The sequence below is a fragment of the Peromyscus maniculatus genome, chromosome 21 (assembly GCF_049852395.1).
Source record: "Peromyscus maniculatus bairdii isolate BWxNUB_F1_BW_parent chromosome 21, HU_Pman_BW_mat_3.1, whole genome shotgun sequence".
Classification (NCBI taxonomy): Eukaryota; Metazoa; Chordata; class Mammalia; order Rodentia; family Cricetidae; genus Peromyscus; species Peromyscus maniculatus.
The window spans coordinates 60867194-60886133 of NC_134872.1; the positions used below are offsets into that span (position 1 = coordinate 60867194).

Consider the following 18940-nt stretch of genomic DNA (forward strand, 5'->3'; position numbering starts at 1 on the left):
GGGCGGAGCTTCGCTGTGTCCGGCCCACTGACCCGCCGGTTCGCGGTGCCTCCTGTAATTGGGCATAGTTGCACCCCTAACCTTTAACCCTCGGAGTCCCTGGCGATCGCTCCTAGCTATTCCGATGGACTTAAGGACAAAACTGAAAGCCTGCACGGAAGTAACAAGTTCTAGAAGAGGGAAATTCCAAGTCCAACAAGGAGATGGAAACATGAATCACCCTAATCTGATCATTACGTTTTTAGACATATATTAATATTGAATCACTAGATACTAGGGTTTTTTGTTGTTGTTGTTGTTGTTTGATTGGTTGGTTGGTTGGTTGGTTTTTCGAGATAGGATTTCTCTGTGTAGTTTTGGTGCCTGTCCTGGATCTCTCTCTGTAGACCAGGCTGGCCTCGAACTCACAGAGATCCGCCTGCCTCTGCCTCCCGAGCGCTGGGATTAAAGGCGAGTGCTACCGCCGCCTGGCTGATACTAGTGATTTTTAAAAGTTTCATTATCACATGCCACATAGGTGCGCCAAAATATTACTCCATAAATCTGTAGTTAAAAAATACCAAACACAAACATTTAATTACATTGAATGTTCCCATATTTTGAAAATAAAATTTTAGTAAGTTCAGAATAACCAGTCATGCGAATTGATTATTGAGACTGTTTCATGTCAGGGATCTTTTTAAGAAATTTAAAAAATACTGAGGGACTAGAGAGATGGCTTCTCTTTCAGAGGACCTGGGTTCTAGTCCTAGCACCCACAGGGCAACTCACAAGTTTGTAACTCCAGTTCCAGAGTGTCTGACAGCCTCTTCTGGACTTTGTTGGCAGTGGGCATACACATGACATGCATACATATATACATACATGCCAGCAAAACAAACATACAAAAAATCTTTTTAAAAATAATTGAGGTAAAAACCTTTATACATGACAAATAATGCAAAGTGTCCCCTCCCCCACTCCATTATTAGAAAACAAACCAAATTCATGGCTGGTTAGATGAGTTACTGCATTAAACTCTGTCTTGGAGTCAAAAGCATTGCCTCCAAGAAGAGCTTACCACAGCAACTTTCTCTTCCCCCAGCTGTGTTTGCTCAGTGGATCCATTAACACAGTAGCCATGGTGATAAGAACAAAGACACACATGTACATTTAACTGTCTTCCCCTTCCCAGGACTGATTGGTTAGCACCACTACTTAGTAATTCTAATGGCTGACTTGACCTGTGCTATAGTATTAAGCAGCCAAAAAGACAGGTCTGATTACAAGGGAATCCATCCAACTATCATGAAGAAGGTAGCAATTTGCTCTTAAATAATTATTGTGTTTGGACTGCTTTTCCTGAATTATCTGTCATACACTTCACTTCATCTGTGGCCTTACTGAATGCTTTGTATAATAAATATCCTTAAGCAGTGTCCCACACAACAGTGCTTATCAAAAGAACTTTTTCCCTGTGAATGTGAACGGGATAGCTGGAGGATCCACCAATCCCTATCAAGTATTCTATCTTCCAGACTCTGGCCTTGTAGGATGATGGACAGTTCCACAGGTTTGGTTTTGGACTGGGTGATGAAATACTTTTATGCTGTCCCTAAAAGATGTCATATGCTCCAAATAAGTTAACAGTCTGGAGATCACTTGTGTTGACAGGAGTCCAGAGAGTAGAAGAGGACGACACCCTTTTACTTCTACACACTGCCTATGTTTTGCTTCTCACTTGAGGAGACATTCTACCATAACCATCACTGCCTATTATTTCCTAGTGTACCAGTGTTGCAGATTGTTGTCCACTAAGAGAACAGGTGTGATTACCTCAAGGACAAGACACCCCCACCGTACACAGCTGGGGCTGTTAGCTTTCCCTTTTGAGACGCTCCTAAGATTCTAGTCACCCCCTCTGGTGCCTCTCCCAGATGCCTGTAATTCTGCCCCAGCTACACAAGGTCTTGGAAAATGTTAAGAGAATACAGAAATAGAATGCTAACTAGATGGGGAGTCCATTAATGTAGCTATGGGAACATTGTCATCCATGCCAGTGTGGGGCTTTTCAGAGAGGTAGCTGTTTGGGGTTGGTTACCTATGCTCCACTGGGCGCCAATGTTATGATACTGTATGCCAGGCAGCAGGTAGAGCCAAAGTGCCCCATGGCAGGTGAGAGACAGAGATGCCATGCAGACAGCGCTCAGTGAAAAGTTTTATTTGGTTGGGGAGGGGAGGGGGGAGAGGAAGAGGGAAGAGAGAGAGAGAGAGAGAGAGAGAGAGAGAGAGAGAGAGAGAGAGAGAGAAGGGTGAGAGTGCACACCTCATGGAAGGAAAGCAGGAGAGAGAAGGGGTGGAGTTTTTCCTTTTACACGCAGGGTGGAGCCAAGGGGCAGGATTTCAAGGGGCGGATCAGAATATTAACAGCTGGTTCATCAATCTTGACAGGAGTGGAATCATTCCTTTGGTCTCTCATTGATGTGTGTAATGCCCGGCCAGAATTTGTATTTTTAATAGCTTCTCATCAAGGAAGATGGCAAAAACACCATACTATATTTCCTTTTCCACTGGTTCATACATGTTTACAGATGCTGTTTTTCGTTTTTCCTACCATAATCATTTGTGGCATTTGAATGAGAATGCCTCCATAGGCTCCTCTATGTGAACGTCTAGTGCCAAGTTGGTGGACTGTTTTGGGAAGGGTTAGGAGGTGTTGGAGGCTTTGTTGGAGAAGGTTGTCACTGGGGAGTGGACTTTGCGGTTTCATAAGCCCATGCCAGGTTCAGTGCCATTCTCTGCTTGTGGATCAGGATGTAAAGAGAAACACAAAATGCACAGTTTGAGGAGCAAAAGAGCACCAGGGAATGTCATGTTGCAGCCAAGCCCTGTGCTCAAGGAAATAAAAAGTTTAAAGGCCTGATTCAAAATGGAATGATGAGAATGCCTTATTGTCTCGGGGCAAGACTCCATCCAGCTAAGCTTCCAACTTGTGAAAAGTAACTAAATCAAAGTTTAAGGAACAAAGAAAATCATCAACAATGGAAAGTTTATGCAAATATAATTCAAGGAGGGGTCAGGTTCGTGCCCCCAGAAAACAGAATTTGGCAGCTTGGGTCATGTGTTTCTGGCGTTGGATACAGAAGAGAGATTATGGAATCTTCCTCCACAGCTGAGAAAAGCCACCGAGGCCACGCTTGTGGCAGGGGAGTCCCTGCATGGAGGCCTTAGAGACCAGCCTTTCATGAAGCTGTGAAGGTGAAGCCTAGAGTGCCTTGGAGACCCCAGGATGTTGGAGATGCCTGAGCTGTGGGATGCCTGTCAAGGACAACTGTAGAATCAGCCCCAAGTGAGAGAATATATCGCAGTCAGCAAAGATGGGAGACAGAGTTGTCTAAGTCCTTTGCCATAGGACAGAGAGAGACAGGATTTGGAGTTTGCTCTGCCGATTCTTCATTATGTTCCCTTGCCTCCCTCAAAGAACAGTAATGTATGTTCTGGGCCATTGTATGTTGGACTATGTGATTTGCTTATTGCTTTTACATGGGGTTACAGTTGAGAGAGACTTCCTTGAGGCTCAAGAGACATGGACTTTGCATAGTATTGAGACTCAAAGACTATGGGGGATTTTGAAGCTGGACTGAATCGAGCTTGCATTTTGATATGGCTATAAGCCTTTGGAATCCAGAGCCTGGGATGTGGTTTGAATCATGGCTTCTGTAGACTCACATATGTGAATGCCTAGTCCCCAACTGGTAGACTGTTTTGGGGGAGGATTAGGTGTGGTCTTGTTGGAAGAGGTGTGTTACTGGGGTGAGCTTTGAGGCTTTGAAAGCCCATGCCAGATTCAGTGCAACCCTGAGGCCCATGGATCACGATGTAAAGCTCTTAGCTGCTCCTTCACGACGCCTGTATGCTTCCTGTCATGATGATCATGGACTCACTCTCTAAAACTGTTAAGCAATTCCCCAAGTAAATGCTTTCTTTTCTAAGAGTTGCTTTGGTTATAGTGTCTCTTCAAAGCAAAAAACAAAAAACAAACAACAAAAACAAACAAACCCCGCCCCCCCCCAAAAAAAACAACAAAACAGTAACTATTATTATATATAAAGTGGTTAGGGTTCTAACTTTATGTCTGGTTTGTGGTTTTAGACTGGTCACTAAAGAAACAAAGGATACCCATAGTGGATGAGAACAGTGGGTGTGAAAGACAAAAGAGGGGCCATAAATCTGATATTTTTAGTGATCTTAGGAGTGAAACCAGGGCTTCACACATGTTTTTGAGACAGGATCTCGAGTATTTCAGGAAGGCCTGTTTACCCTATCTCAGCCTCCTTGGCAACTAGGATTATAGGCATGCACATTTGGCTGATGCTTTATAATTGGCGCTATTACCAAACTCATTTTATATGCTTGGTGAATCTTAGTATTAATGGCTCCCTTTTCAACTTCAATTATAATAATTCAATATATTTAAATGTTACTTCAATGTGATCAGCATGAAATTATTAAATACAGTTGTTACTAAGCCTTGTGGTTAGTGGTGTACAGTGTGATCACTAGCACCAAAACCTGTGTACATGTCTACATGCGTTTCTTTAGAATAGTTGTTCTCAACCTGTAGGTTGCAACCCTGTTACATATCAGATATTTACATTATAATTCATGACAGTAGCAACATTACAGTTATGAAATAGTAACAAAATAATTTTATGGTCAGGGGTCATCACAACATGAGGAACTGTATTAAAGTTAGGAAGGTTGAGAATCACTACTCTAGAACTAAAATATAATCTAACAGGATTTAGCACTAATATAAGGAAAAGGGAAACTGGTATTTAACATGCAGAGTTCTTATGAAGATAATTTCAAGTAAGCGTTGGCATTCAATATGCACTGGATTATTTATTGGCTAGCTGTTAAGCATACCAAACCTTCCTAAAACACATCATTTGTGATGAAATTTTTCAGTTTAAGACTGAGCCCGGATTGGGCTGAACCCTGATGGAGCACTCTTCTTTTTTGGGCTTGCTCCTGCTCGTCTCATACTGGTTGGCACAGCTCTGCTTCTTGGTAGAGCTTCCCGTCTACTGAGACACTGTGGCTCTCTTCTCATGGTACCTACCTCATCCTATTGCAGGCTAACACAGGACAGTCTCCGGCAACGGCAGGGAAGGGGGGCTGGGGGCGCAGGTATTCAAGATCTTTGAAGATTAGGTCCACAGGGAGAGGTGGCTCAGCAATTAAGGGCACTACTGGCTGCTGTCCCAGAGAACCCAGGTTTGATTCTCAGTACCCCAAAAGCCATTCACAGTTCCGGACTGTACCCCCTCTTCTGGCCTCTGCAGGCACCAGGCACACAAGTAGTGTACAGATATACATGCAGGCAAGACACTAATACACATAAAATAATTAAAACAAACAAGAAACTAGGCCCATAACTTGTACAGTGTCATACTCACTGATTTTTTTTTTTAAAAGTCGAGGTCTCATATATCCCAGGCTGGCTTCAAACTGACTATCTAGGGATGGCCACAAACTTCTGTCTCCAGCTTCTGAGAGCTGAGATCAAACTGGCATGTGTCACCATGCCTGTTAGGCAAGCACACTCCCAGCTGAGCTACATTCCAGGCCCCTACTCACTTTTTCTATTCATACTAGAACATAAGAACAACCTAGATGTCTTTGGACAACCTAGTATCAAGACTTAGGAAACTGATTCTGTCTCTCCCTGAGAGCAATTTGTGGTGGTATTTTGTTTGTGCTCTAACAAATAAAGCTTGCCTGGAGATCAGAGTGTGGAGCTAGCCACTAGAGGCCAGGCAGTGGTGGCACACCTTTAATCCCATCACTTGGGAATCTCATGCCTTAAATCCCAGTACTTGGGAGGCACACACCTTTAATCCCAGCACTAGGGAGGTGGAGACAGGAGCTCATCCCTTGTAATCTGAGAATTCCTACAGGTAAGAAGTCCTTCTAGTGGCTGGCTGCTCTGTTTCTCTGATCTTTCAGCTTTTACCCTGATATCTGACTCTGGGTTTTTATTAAGACCAATCAGAATTCACACAATTGCAGTTGGCAAGGCTCATTGGCAAGGTCACATTTACAAGGGAAAGATAAAAATTTGGGGTTTTAGCCTGGTGGCAGCGGCACATGCCTTCAATCCCCACACTTGGGAGGCAAAGGTAGGCGGATCTCAGTGAGTTTTGAGGCCAGCCTGGTTACAAAGTGAAGAACAGCCAGAATATTACACAGAGAAACCCTGTCTCAAAACCCACTGCTGCACCACAAATAAAATAAAAAATAAAAATTGCATTTTGTGTGCAATCAGTATCATTCTGTCTTTTCTTAGAGATGAGGTTTAAATGACTGTTTTAAATCAAAGAATTTGTCCAAGGTCCTCCAGATACAGAGACATCTGTTTATGCTATGGCTCAGGACCAACTTTTGTTTCAACAGCTTAAACACCTTCAGTGGGCCACAACACTCAGGCAGTCCCTATAGGTCTTCCCAGAGCTAAGAAGTGACACTTTGCAAGAAAAGCAGGATTCTCTTTAGACCTGCCCATTGCCTCCTTTAGAAACTCAGAGGGTCAGGTACACTTGCTGTCCTTTAGGACCCCAGCACTGGAACAAAACACAACCCTGGTCAGTGGGACACTCCCACCAGACTGTGAACCTGGAGGGAGGATTTGAAAGCCAGTTTTCACAGGCCTCTGGCACCAAGTATACCCATCTTCCCTCACTCTTCTCAAGGTCAGAGCTCAGACAGGATTTTGGACCACATTTTCCTTTGGCTCATCTTCCAATCCTGTTCTCTAGTCTTTTCACCAATTCTTTTAGGGATCTGTTATTCTTCCTTCCTTTCTTTTTTTTTTTTGGTTTTTCGAGACAGGGTTTCTCTGTGTAGCTTTGCGCCTTTCCTGGAACTCACTTGGTAGCCCAGGCTGGCCTCGAACTCACAGAGATCCGCCTGGCCCTGCCTCCCGAGTGCTGGGATTAAAGGCGTGCGCCACCACTGCCCGGCTTGTTATTCTTTCAATAAATTCTTTTATTCTGTGTTAAGTTAATCAAAACCATTTCCTGTTTGCAACTAAGAACTATTACTGGTATACACTGATTAGATTCAGTAGAAGAGCCAACTGTACCATGTCAGATAATCATGTCCCTTCTTTTTCATAATGCCACCCAAGGTAAACAATATGACAGTTTTCCTGATAAATCAGAAATTAAACATTAGAGTTTAAACCACAACCACTAAAACCTTTAAAATAGTATTGAAATGACCAAAACCTAGTGAACTATAACCCTGAGAGTAATTTCCTTAAAATATAACTTATATAATTATGAATGAGGCCTTTGTCAAGTCAGAAGGTATTTAAACTTAGAAGATCCATGATATTTCAAACTGAGAACCAACCTATAAAACATGAAAAATATGTAGCAAAAATCAGGTCTAATACCTTTGGTATATTTATTGCTTAGTTCAACTCATAAAAAACGAATAATTTTTAAAAAGTAAATAATTATCAAAAACCTTAAGTGAAATTCTTTTCAGTACTTGATATATATGAAAGATTAGAATATCTACTAATGGATGAAAGCATGGGCAGCCACTTATCACTTAATGATGGGGACACATTCTAAGAAGAGATCTGGGTGCTGCGCAGTATCAGGGCATCCTTATATAAACCGAGATGGTACTAGCCTATGACACACTGAGGCTGAATGGATTTGCCACTGTACAACTCATCCATTGTTGACAGACTCTTCTACAGGACACTGCTGCATATCCAAACAGTCTGAGAGTAAGCAAAGCATTACAAATGTTGCTGCTATTCCTCCAGAAAGGCATTTGCTCATTTATTAACATCAGAGGCAATTAACATACTAAAAATAAACATGCACCAATTATACATAATACAGACTTAACAAAAACCTTTGTCCACTACAACTGGTGAATGTAAACAGACCTTCCATCCACCCATAGAACATTATTATTTTCACAAGTAAAACAGGAGGGGAAAATAGTGAATTGAATGCTGTTCAGCACCGTTTGTAAAGTCAAAAGACTCAACATCTCCATATATCAAAAAACATCTGCATCGGTATCACCAAACATGTAAAGTTAATCTTCTCTCAATTTTAAGTCTATTTACATGACTCTGTAGCTCGATAAACTTTAATAGTATGTAAAAATTATCTAAATTCATAAAAGTATTTCATAAGTTTCAACATTTAATTATTACATACAAGGAACTCTATGAAAAGGGTTAAAGACCTGCTGTGAGAAAATTCAAGCAACATTACTAAATTTAACAAAATTCCAACCAAATCAAGGCAGAGGGCATTCAAAAATCTTTATAAGCTCCTAATGAACAAGAAAAGTTCCAGTAATAAAAGTTAGTATGAGAAATAATGTTGAAATCACCAGTAAAAATATTTTAATAAGCACGACACATGTTAAATAGCAACAATAATGACTTCATAGAAAACTTTTAAAACATTGGCATGGATGAGCCACCCGGTCTGAGCAAATGTAAAGTTAGTATTTTAGGGTTAAAGGAGTTGATTTCAAAAATACATTTTAGCAGCCATTATTTTACTTCCAGTTAAAACAGAATAAAGTGTTAAAAGTAAAATTTATTATCCATTAAAAGCCCCAAACTAGAAAAATTAAAATACTATACTATTCTAGCAATAACGGCCTTTGATGTAATGTAGTCTGAATAAGGATTGTGGAAGCCAATAATAAATGATCAGACACATATATGGGCTCAAGGTTTCACTGAAATACTTAGGTAGCAAAATATATGAAAAATAGAAAAGTAAAAAGATAAAATTAAAAAAATATTGCACAGCCACATTACCTAGAAAGTAAAGTTGATGTTTAAAAGGCTCTATACATGGATGATATAAATTATCTTCCATATAAAAAGGTATAAATATGTCTTGGAACTTAACATCTACACACTATAATACAGCATTATTTCAATCGCTGCTGAATGAGGTAATTGATAAGTCTCTACTGAGGCCTCTGCCCTACTGGAAATATTTGAGGGCAGCAACCAGGAAGAACTTCTCTAAAAATATTTCCGAATCCAGAACAGCTATGTGCGCAGCCCTTCCGATGAGGGAGTCGGCCGTGTTGGGCAAAGCATTAATGACATTGTATCGAACCAAGTTACAGCCTTTGCTTTGCAGAACTGGGCGAAGCAAGTTGTGGATCATTTCTGCATAGATTTGTCCTATAAAGCAGACAAAAAGAAAAATTATTTGCATAACTGAAAAAGCCTGTCAATTTTCCTCTAATTTATAAAATTTATATTATTTCCACATAAGGCAAAAAAAAAAAAATTAGATTCTCTTTTCTTTGGCTATTATTTTGAGATTGTTTTATAGGAAATATTAGTAATCATAATGCCTTACCCGGCCAGTTCAAATTTATTATACACTATTTTTGTCAATTTTAAAATCAGAACAATGCACATAACACAGTTTTCTTTAAATTTAGTCACTTATAATTTGCTAAGCAAAGAAAATAAGCTCATAATGATAAAATATTTTGATAAGGTAAAATAAAATACATTATATTGTAGCAAATACTTTAAAAATAATTGTATGGCAGATAACATTTCTACAATATTTTGACAGAGAACAGCAACTTCCTCTCGTCAGCACAATGTGAGCTGTCTTGAAGAGTGTTTTTGTGGTCTGAGTGGTTATTTAGCGTTTTTCATGCTCTACACCATATGTTTAAATTTAAAATTTGATTCCTCCACTTTTCTTGCTCTCTATCTTATATTTCAATGGAAGTTTGACCCCTCATATGAGGAAAACATGGTGCTTTTCTTTTTGAACCTGGCTTATTTCACTTACATGAATGTCATTCTTTTTTATAGTTGAATATGCACCATATTTCCTTACTCTCCTTTTCAGAAAGGGGACTGTGAGAGGTGAGAAGAGGTCAGAAGAGGAGGGGAGAGAATGAGAGTAATGGAATAAGTCTTTCACAAAAAGAGAAGAGGGTCCTGTTTGGAGGGGAGGAAGGGGACCATAAAGGGCGGAGAGGAGGGAGGGAGAGGGTATATGCGGAACAGATGACAACGAAGCATAATGTATATGTAAGAAAATGTCACAACAAAATCCACTTCTTTGTATGCGAAACAGACAAACCCTGAATTTGCTTTAATACAAAGCTATACTTTCATTTTCCCTTCCCTTTTTAGTTAATTCTTACAATGGATTTAGAAGGTCATGTTAAGCAAAAAAGACAAAGACTAGATATATCACGTTTGTACATATATAAATAAACTAGTATAAGGTGCAAAATATTGCTTATAATGCTTATGCTCTCCTTATCATTAATGGATTGGGAGCTAATGTGTCCAGGGAAGCAGTAGACTTCGTGTTTCAGTAGGATGCAGTCCTGAGGAATGACAAGAAGGAAACAGGATACAGAAGAATAAAGACAGAGACAGGTGTTTGTGGAGACTAATAACACATAGTTAACCAAAGAAAAAGCAACAACAACAACAACAACAAAAAGTACAACCAAAACTTTTCACTCCCTTCTTTCCTCTTAGTTCACTGGGAGCCAAACTGGCTTTCTGGGTCCATGCTATCTCTCAAAGTATGTTTAAAAAGGAAGACTTTTAGCACAGAATCTCAGTTAAAAGACATTTATATCATTTTGACTACCCACTGAACATCTTTTGTCCGTTTCCCTTATGTAGGCTCAACTTATTCTGATGTCACAATAAGTGTGAAATGGAGTGCCTTTGCTAGACTCCGCCAACACACGTGTAATACTAAAGCCCTACCTTAAGGAGCTGTTTGCTGTCACAGTGTGCAACAAGAAAAGGACCAAGTGTTTAAAAAAGGAGCCGAGACAATCCCGGGAGGTAGAAGACCCAGATTCTTGCTTTAAGCCTGTATTTGTCAACAGTGACTTTGTAAAAACCACAAAATGTCTTTGAGCTTTAGTAACTCCCTGAGCAAACAAGACTCAGGTTGCCTAGCAGCTTCAACTAACTTTAACTTAAATGTTAACAAGCGGCAAACGCCACTTGCTGGCATTACAAAGGGCGGTCCTTGCTGCCATCCTCACCTAAGTGATACACAGACAAGCATAAAGCACAGGCCCCACCCTAACAACCAAGCCCAGCAATGCAGAGGGAACCAAAGCTCAGGGTCCATCCCAGAGAGTGGAATGCAGAAGCATTCATCATACAAAAGACAGCTCACGCAGCAGGAGAGGGAGAAGACCAGCCTTAGATAACAGGAAGAAAAGGAAGGAAAGGGAAAGACGTGACTGTGTGACGAATTTTGGGAATAGTTCACTCAGACACCATTCGCTGAAATGTCTGTTTCCTCATTACCTGATTGCTTGTCCTTTAAAGCTGTCTTACACATTTCGATGCGGGCAGAATGATAAGGAACATAGCGATCCTGTAGAGATCCTACCAGCACAACATTCTTGAAATAATGCAGCCCTACAGGTGGAAAATAATTAATTATAATGCAAAACTTAACCAGTTTCAAATTTACTAGTATCCTAATAAATAAAAATTAAATTTCCTCAGCAGTACTAATTTCACAACTTTTTTTTCTTTTTTTAATTTTATTTAATTTCACGACTTTTAAAATACACCATGAGTCTATCCTTCAAATTTCTAGGTACTCTGTAGAAAAGCGAGCTTCATCGTATACAACCGCTGCGTTAAAGGAGAAGTATTTGCACTTCATGACAGCCAAAGGACTCTGGCCTGGTGCCATGAGGAGACTGAGAAATCAGATGTGGGCATCTACGTTCTTTGGGTAGATGTTGGCCTTACCTTCCAGAAGGCAATAGTCATGGATAATCCAAAGAAACAAAATAACATCTGTCCATAAAAACAGCCCGCTCCATTTAAAATCACTTCAAGACTTTTCTTAACTTTTCCTTGTAACACATGTCCATTATCACTCATATATTCTGCTTATTTGACTTTGTGAAAGGGACATATGCTTTGGTTTGCTTTCTTTAAAACTTTTTTAGACAGGGTTTCTCTGTGTAGCCTTGGCTGTCCCTGAACTCAGAGAGCTGCCTGCTTTTGCCTCTCAAGTGCTGGGATTAAAGATGTGCACCCTGCCAGCTGCTTTGATTTTTAGTGACAATAATAACCGATACCATGATCCACTCACAATTTGTCACTCCCACACACTTTTTCTTTATAAAGAAGGTGAGTTCAGGCTAATTCCATGGGGTATTTCTGTAACTGAACTCTATAATACTTAACATCACTAATATTCAAATTTGCCATTTGGCTTGATTAATAAATAAAAATGTATGTGCTTATTAAATAAAGTAATAGCAATATATTATAACTGGGGTATGCAGACATGGTGCTTTCTTCTAGACTATTTCACAATAAAATTTTGGTATTCTATGCTGAGTTGGAGTCTTAGGACAAGCTAATTGTGAAGGTGATTGTTGACTCTGAATGTAGTTCTTTGGAGACATCTCCTTTCTCTTGAAACTCAAAGACCATGATTCTGAAGAGGTTGGACCGATAAAAAGGCCAGCAACACTCATAGCAGATATCATGTTTACCAAAAAAGAGCCATTCTTTCCCTTTCCTCATGAAATGCTATCATCTGCTTTGAAGGGCAAGTTGAAAAAGAACAGAATACTCAAGTAGTAATGTTAAGCAATCAAATATCTATAAAGGAATTAATCAACCACACACATATATTTCATAAAAACAGAGACAAAAATGATTCCTTTCTTCATTGTCACATATGATAAATTCAATTTGTTCCACCTTTGGCATCATATGATGAGAAAATATACCAATGCCCAGGTCTGTAGACCGACTACAGTCACTCCTTGGATAACCCCAGTCTCTCCATGGGCATGCAGAGCATTATAAACACTCATTTCCAGATCTCAATCTTTTCTAAGGATAATCTATTCTTTTCCCACTTTTTTTTTAAAAAAAGAATTTGTTTTTATTTGCTGTGTTTAACTATCCCGGGACATATATATCTACAACACATTTATGTCTGGTGCCCCTAGAGGTCAGAAGGGAGTACAGATTCCCTGGAACTAGCCTTACAAATGTCTATAAGCTGACATGCTGGTGCTAGGAACTGAACCAGGATCTACAGACCCTTGACCCTTAACTGGTGAGGTCGGTCTCTCTCTCCTCTCTCTCCTCTCTCTCTCTCCTCTCTCTCTCTCCTCTCTCTCCCTCTCTCTCCCTCTCTCTCCCTCTCTCTCCCTCTCTCTCCCTCTCTCTCCCTCTCTCTCCCTCTCTCTCCCTCTCTCTCTCTCTCTCTCTCTCTCTCTCTCTCTCTCTCTCTCTCTCTCTCTCTCTCTCTCTCTCTCTCTCTCTCTCTCTCTCCAGCCCTGTCATGTTCTTTGCCTACTCTGTAAGGGCAAGATATTTGGTCAGTTTTAGATTTGTTTTTTTTTTTTTTTTTTTTTTTTTTTTTTTTGGTTTTAAGACAAGGTTTCGCTATGCAGCCCTGGTTGTTCTGGAACTATCCCTGTAGGGCAGGCTGGCCTTGAACTCACAGAGATCCACCTGCTTCTGCTTCTCAAGTGTGAGGATTAAAGGTGTGCTCCACCACCTTCTTGCTCAGTTTTAGATCTAGATAATTGTAGACAACTCTAGGGTACTGGTCTCTGGAGATTCCAGTACAATGTGAAATTTTCTTTCAAAATTAAGTTTGACTTGACTTTGACAATGAAAAAGGGCTTCGCCAATTGATACTTTGGGGGCACATTTTCCATAAATTGAATGAGTACTAGATCTGTTAACTCCAATAGAATAAGTGGAAACATGGTATTTTTATTAATACATAGTTAAGGTAACACATACCACCTTAAAGCCAGAAAATATATCATGTACATTTACTTCTGGAAAAAAGGTTAGGTTTTTTTCTACAATTATACATGAGCATATCCACTTCACAATTCTTTTTAAAAAGAGGCAAAAATATTTAAAAATTATTATCTTAAATGTATCACTCATGTGTGCAAGCACTTGTAGAGACCATTCATTTTGCATATAAAAATAACATTACTGAGAAGTTATTCCAAGCTACAAAGACATTGTCATGTACCATCAGAACAATTTACTTTGTTAACTTATCTAAAGGTTTTCCACACAGGGTTACAAAACAAGGTACAAGTACTAACACTTTTATGTGTAATCCACAGGGACATAATTCTCGGAGCTGTGCAGTACACAGCTTCTGGCAGGCTCAGTCAGCCACATTCACTTCTGTGCTTTGTCTCAATGGTTATTACATTAGGAAGGGAAGAAATCAAAGTGTCTTTCTCTGCAGATGACACGGTTATATATATATATAAGCCTCTAAAAACACCAGCAGAAAATTTCTACAGCTGATAAACACTTTCAGCAAAGTAGCAGAATATAAAATTAACACACACACACAAAACAAACAAACAAATAAATCAGTAGCCTTCCAATATACAAATGACAGATTGAGAAAGAAATTGGGGAAACAATACCTTCCACAATAGCATAAAAAATATATTCTTGGGATTATTAACTAAACAAATCAAAGAATTTTATAATAAAAACTTTAAGACACCAAGAAGAATCTGAGGAAGACACCAGAAGAAGGAAAGCTCCTCCAAGTTCATGGCTCAACAGGATTAATAGAGTAAAGATGGCCAGCCATCTACCCAAAGCAATCTACAGGTCCAATGCAATCCCCATCAAAGTTCTAACACAATTCCTTAGAGAATTGAAAAGAAAAATTTCAACTTCATATAGAAACACAAAAAACCCAAGATAGCTAAAACAATCCTGAAAATAATAAAAGAATTGCTGGAGGTACCACAATCACTGACTGTAAGTTGTACTACAGAGCTGTAGTAGTAGTAGTAGTAGTGGTAGTGGTAGTAGTAGTAGTAGTAGTAGTAGTAGTAGTGGTAGTGGTAGTGGTAGTAGTAGTAGTAGTAGTGGTAGTAGTAGTAGTAAACATGGTATTAGCATAAATACAGACACATTGATCAATGGGATTAAATTGAGGACCCAGACATTAAGTCCACACACCTATGGAAGCTTGATTTGTGAGAAAGAAGTCAGAAATAAACACTGAAGAGCCCAGTGTCTTTATCAAATGGTGCTGACCAAACTGAACAGCTGCATCTAGAACCCAAACAGAACCCTAATTTTCACCTACACAAAACTCAACTCTAAAAGGATCAAGGGCCTCGGCATAAGAGCAGATACCCAGAATCTACTGGAAGAGAATGTGGGGAATAGGCTTGAATTCACTGGCACAGGGGAGGACATTTTGAACAGAACACTGACAGCACAGGCACTAAGACCAACAGTTAATAAATGGGATTTCATGAAACTGAAAAGCTGCTATATGGCAAAGAACACCATCATTTGGACAAAGCAACAGGCTATGGAATAGGAAAAGATTTTTACCAATACACATCCGTAGAGGGCTAATATCTAAACTGTATAAAGAACTAAAAAGTGACCATCCAGAAGACAAGTAACCCAATTAAAAATGGGGTTCACGGGGCTGGAGAGATGGCTCAGAGGTTAAGAGCACCGACTGTTCTTCCAGAGGTCCTGAGTTCAATTCCCAGCAACCACATGGTGGCTCACTACCATCTGCAATGCAATCTGGTGCCCTCTTCTGTATACATAATAAATAAAGAAATCTTTAAAAAAAAAATGGGGTTCAGAACTAAAGATAGCGTTCTCAAAAGATGAAACACAAATGCTGAGAAAATCACTTAAAGAAATGTTCAGCATCTTTAGTCAACAGGGAAATGCCAAGTCAAAACTACTTTGAGATTTCATCTTACCCCAGTTAGAATGGCCAAGATCAATCAAGCACATGACAGCACAAGCTTGTGTGTGTGTGTGGTGCGGGGGGGATGCGAGCAAAGCGGAACACTCATCCTCTGCTGGCGGGACTGCAGACTCGTGCAGCAGTTCCTCCAGGAGCTGGGAACAGATCTACATCAGGATCTAGCCACACCACTCCTGGGAATACACCCAAAGGTGCTTCATCCCACTTCTCAGGCATTTGCTTAACCATGTTCACTGCTGCTCTGTTCATAACAGCCAGAAATTGTAAACAGTCTAGATGTCCATCAACAGATGAATGGATAAATAAAATGTGGTCCATTTACATGAAGGAGTATTATTCAGTTCTTAAGAAAAACTAGTAGGTAAATGGATGGAACTATCCAAAAAAAAAAAAAAAAAAAATCCTAAGTGAAGTAACCCAGTCCCCAAAAGACAAATATTGTATGTTTTCTCTTATATGTGAATGCTAGCATTTAAGCTTTCAATGTGTGCTATAATCCATATAAACACAGAGGTTAGGTACTTAGTAAGGAAGATCTTCAAAGAAGGAGAAATAGAATAAATATATTGTCATGGAGGGATAAAGGAGAAACTAGAATGGAGAATTAAATAGGAAGGGGTTGGAAGAGAAGAGCAAAGAACGGAATATGGGGAAGAATAACGAACACTGACCATTAAAAAACCCTATGTAGAAGCTTTGTAAAATATATACATATATAAAAAGAATCCTAATAGAGTGACCAAAGAACACCCCAGGAGATATCTTTTGCTACAAGGTAAAAACTCCAGTGTCCAGAAGGAGTTAAATATTGTTGAATCACCGACCAAAGGAGACCCATGGAAGCCCTATACACATCATAGACTATTGCCAAGGGTACTGGATGCTCTCCATAATCCAATTACCATTGTAATTGTTGAAGACAACACTTATATATGTCATCAAACACAGAGAGTTGAGCTGGTGCCTTTCTAGAGCCTTCACCTCCACTGAGTAGTGTTCATGGTACTTTAAGGTACCCTGCACACTACCCGAGGAGAAAGGTGATCATCAATATCTCCTGTTAAGAAATTAAAAAATAACAGCTTAGCATTAGATTCTGAAATTTCTTTCCAAAGTTATAGCTGAATGATATATTTTCATCAACAGAAAGACCTGATAATCTGTTAGCTTACAAGCCTGTCTTCTAAACTGTAGCTACATACTTACCCGCTTTATTACTAAGCTTATATAAAAATGTTTGGCGAGGGTCTGAATGATCTCGGCATGTCAGTTGTAAAAGAGAGCCTGATTTTTTCCATTTCTGCATAAACCAGAGACCTAGAAAGTTGAATATGATACATTAGCATATATAGAAAGAGAGTAATACAGGCTAAAGTTATTAATGCTCATATATATTTATTTAAGAACAACACTTCATACATTAACCTTCTGTTGGCTAACAAAAATTTATTTACAAAGTACTTCTACTCTCTGATAAACATATTTACAAGTAAGTTTAACCACAGTTTAATGGTGGTTCACAGAGGCTTGGTATTTAAATTCTGTCAGTAACAAAATACAGCATAATATACAAAGAACAAACTTGGGGGCACTGTATCTTTAGATATCTACTTAAAATGATAATACAGCAGAGGGAGCAAAACCTCAACCACAGTAGATCCAAGGCCTATGAACTGATTTGTTTTCAGTCTGTCAGTCGTTATAGGGAAGGTACGGGAGACTAATTTAAACAGCACTTGGAATGAACAACTTGTCAACATTTTCGAAAAACACTTCAATTTTATTTAAATTCCCTATTTAATTGTACTTTCTATTACAAATAAGACATTTTTACATGTTTTGAAAGATTTATGTTTAATGTGTATGAGTATTTGACTGCATATATGTATGTGCATTACATGTGTGCTTGGTACAGAAGCCAGAAGGGGGCGTTAGATCCCGACACTGGGAGTGTCACACAGTTGTGAACTGCCATGCTGGTGCTGGGAACAGAACCTAGGTCCTCCACAGGAGCAACCCTTGCTCTTTAACTGGTAAGACATCCCTTTTGTCCCAATAACCCATATTTAATGAATCTTCACCACAATGCAAATTAAATAAAATCACAATCATTTCAAGATTGTGCTATTCACTTCCAAATTCTTTGTTTCCTGTTTTATACAAGGAACAGTGAAAGAAAATGAAGGGAAAACATTCTTTGATTAAATCTGATAGACATAGGAAGCTGGGAAAAAGTACAGAGAAGAAAGAAATCCAACATATCACATCCTATTCATGTGGAGTTGTCTCTCATGTTATTTAATAATTTCTTTATCTCCCTTTCTCTTTCTCTCCATGCCAGGGTCTTACTATGAAGGCCAGGCTATCCTCAAACTCTCAAATTCATCATCGTCCTGCTTCACTTTTTTTTCTTTTTTCTTTTATTAGTTTTTTGAGACAGAGTTTCTGTGTGTATCCCTGGCTGTCCTGGAACTCACTCTGCAGACCAGGCTGGCCTCGAACTCCCCGAGATCCACCTGCCTCTGCCTTCCTAGTGCTGGGATTAGAGGCATGCGCCACCATGTCCAGCTCTGCTTCAGCTTCTTAAATGCTGGGATCACAGGCATATACTACCTTGCTTGGCTTCATAAGTATTTATTTATTTAAAGTGTGTATGTGTATGTGTGAGTTTGTCAGTCGGTGTGTATGTGTGTATACACATATGTGTGTGTATACATGTCAGTACAAGAGCCCATGGAGTCCAGGAAAGGGCATTAGATCCCCAGGAGCTGAAGTAACAGGTGGCTGTGAGCTGCCAGACAAGGGTGCTGGGAACTGACCTATGGGTTCTCTGCAAGAGCAGCTCCACAGTCTTAACTACTGAGCCATCTGCAGCCTCCCTCTTTTTCTTTTTGAAACTGTAAAGAATTGGGGGCTGGAGAGATGGCTCAGAGGTTAAGAACACTGGCTGTTCTTCCAGAGGCCCTGAGTTCAATTCCCAGCAACCACATGGTGGCTCACAACCATCTGTAATGAGATCTGGTGCCCTCTTCTGGCAGGGATACATGCAAACAGAACACTGTATACATAATAAATAAACCTTTAAAAAAAGAAAAAAAGAATTGGCT

The 18940-nt window shown here is 39.5% G+C and overlaps 1 protein-coding gene across 13 annotated transcripts in view; it reads right to left on the reverse strand.

The window, feature by feature from the left end:
- Positions 1–7816: 7816 nt before the first annotated feature.
- Fam135a (family with sequence similarity 135 member A) overlaps positions 7817–18940 on the reverse strand; it is an 81914-nt gene continuing 70790 nt past the window's right edge. For all 13 annotated transcript variants that reach the window (XM_042266451.2, XM_076557955.1, XM_076557952.1 and 10 more), the window contains 3 exons: positions 17040–17150; positions 11360–11473; positions 7817–9226 (listed from right to left, as the gene is read on the reverse strand). In XM_042266451.2, the coding sequence (XP_042122385.2) occupies positions 9021–9226; positions 11360–11473; positions 17040–17150 (431 nt within the window). In that variant the 3' untranslated portion in view covers positions 7817–9020. The remainder of the gene's footprint in view (positions 9227–11359; positions 11474–17039; positions 17151–18940) is intronic.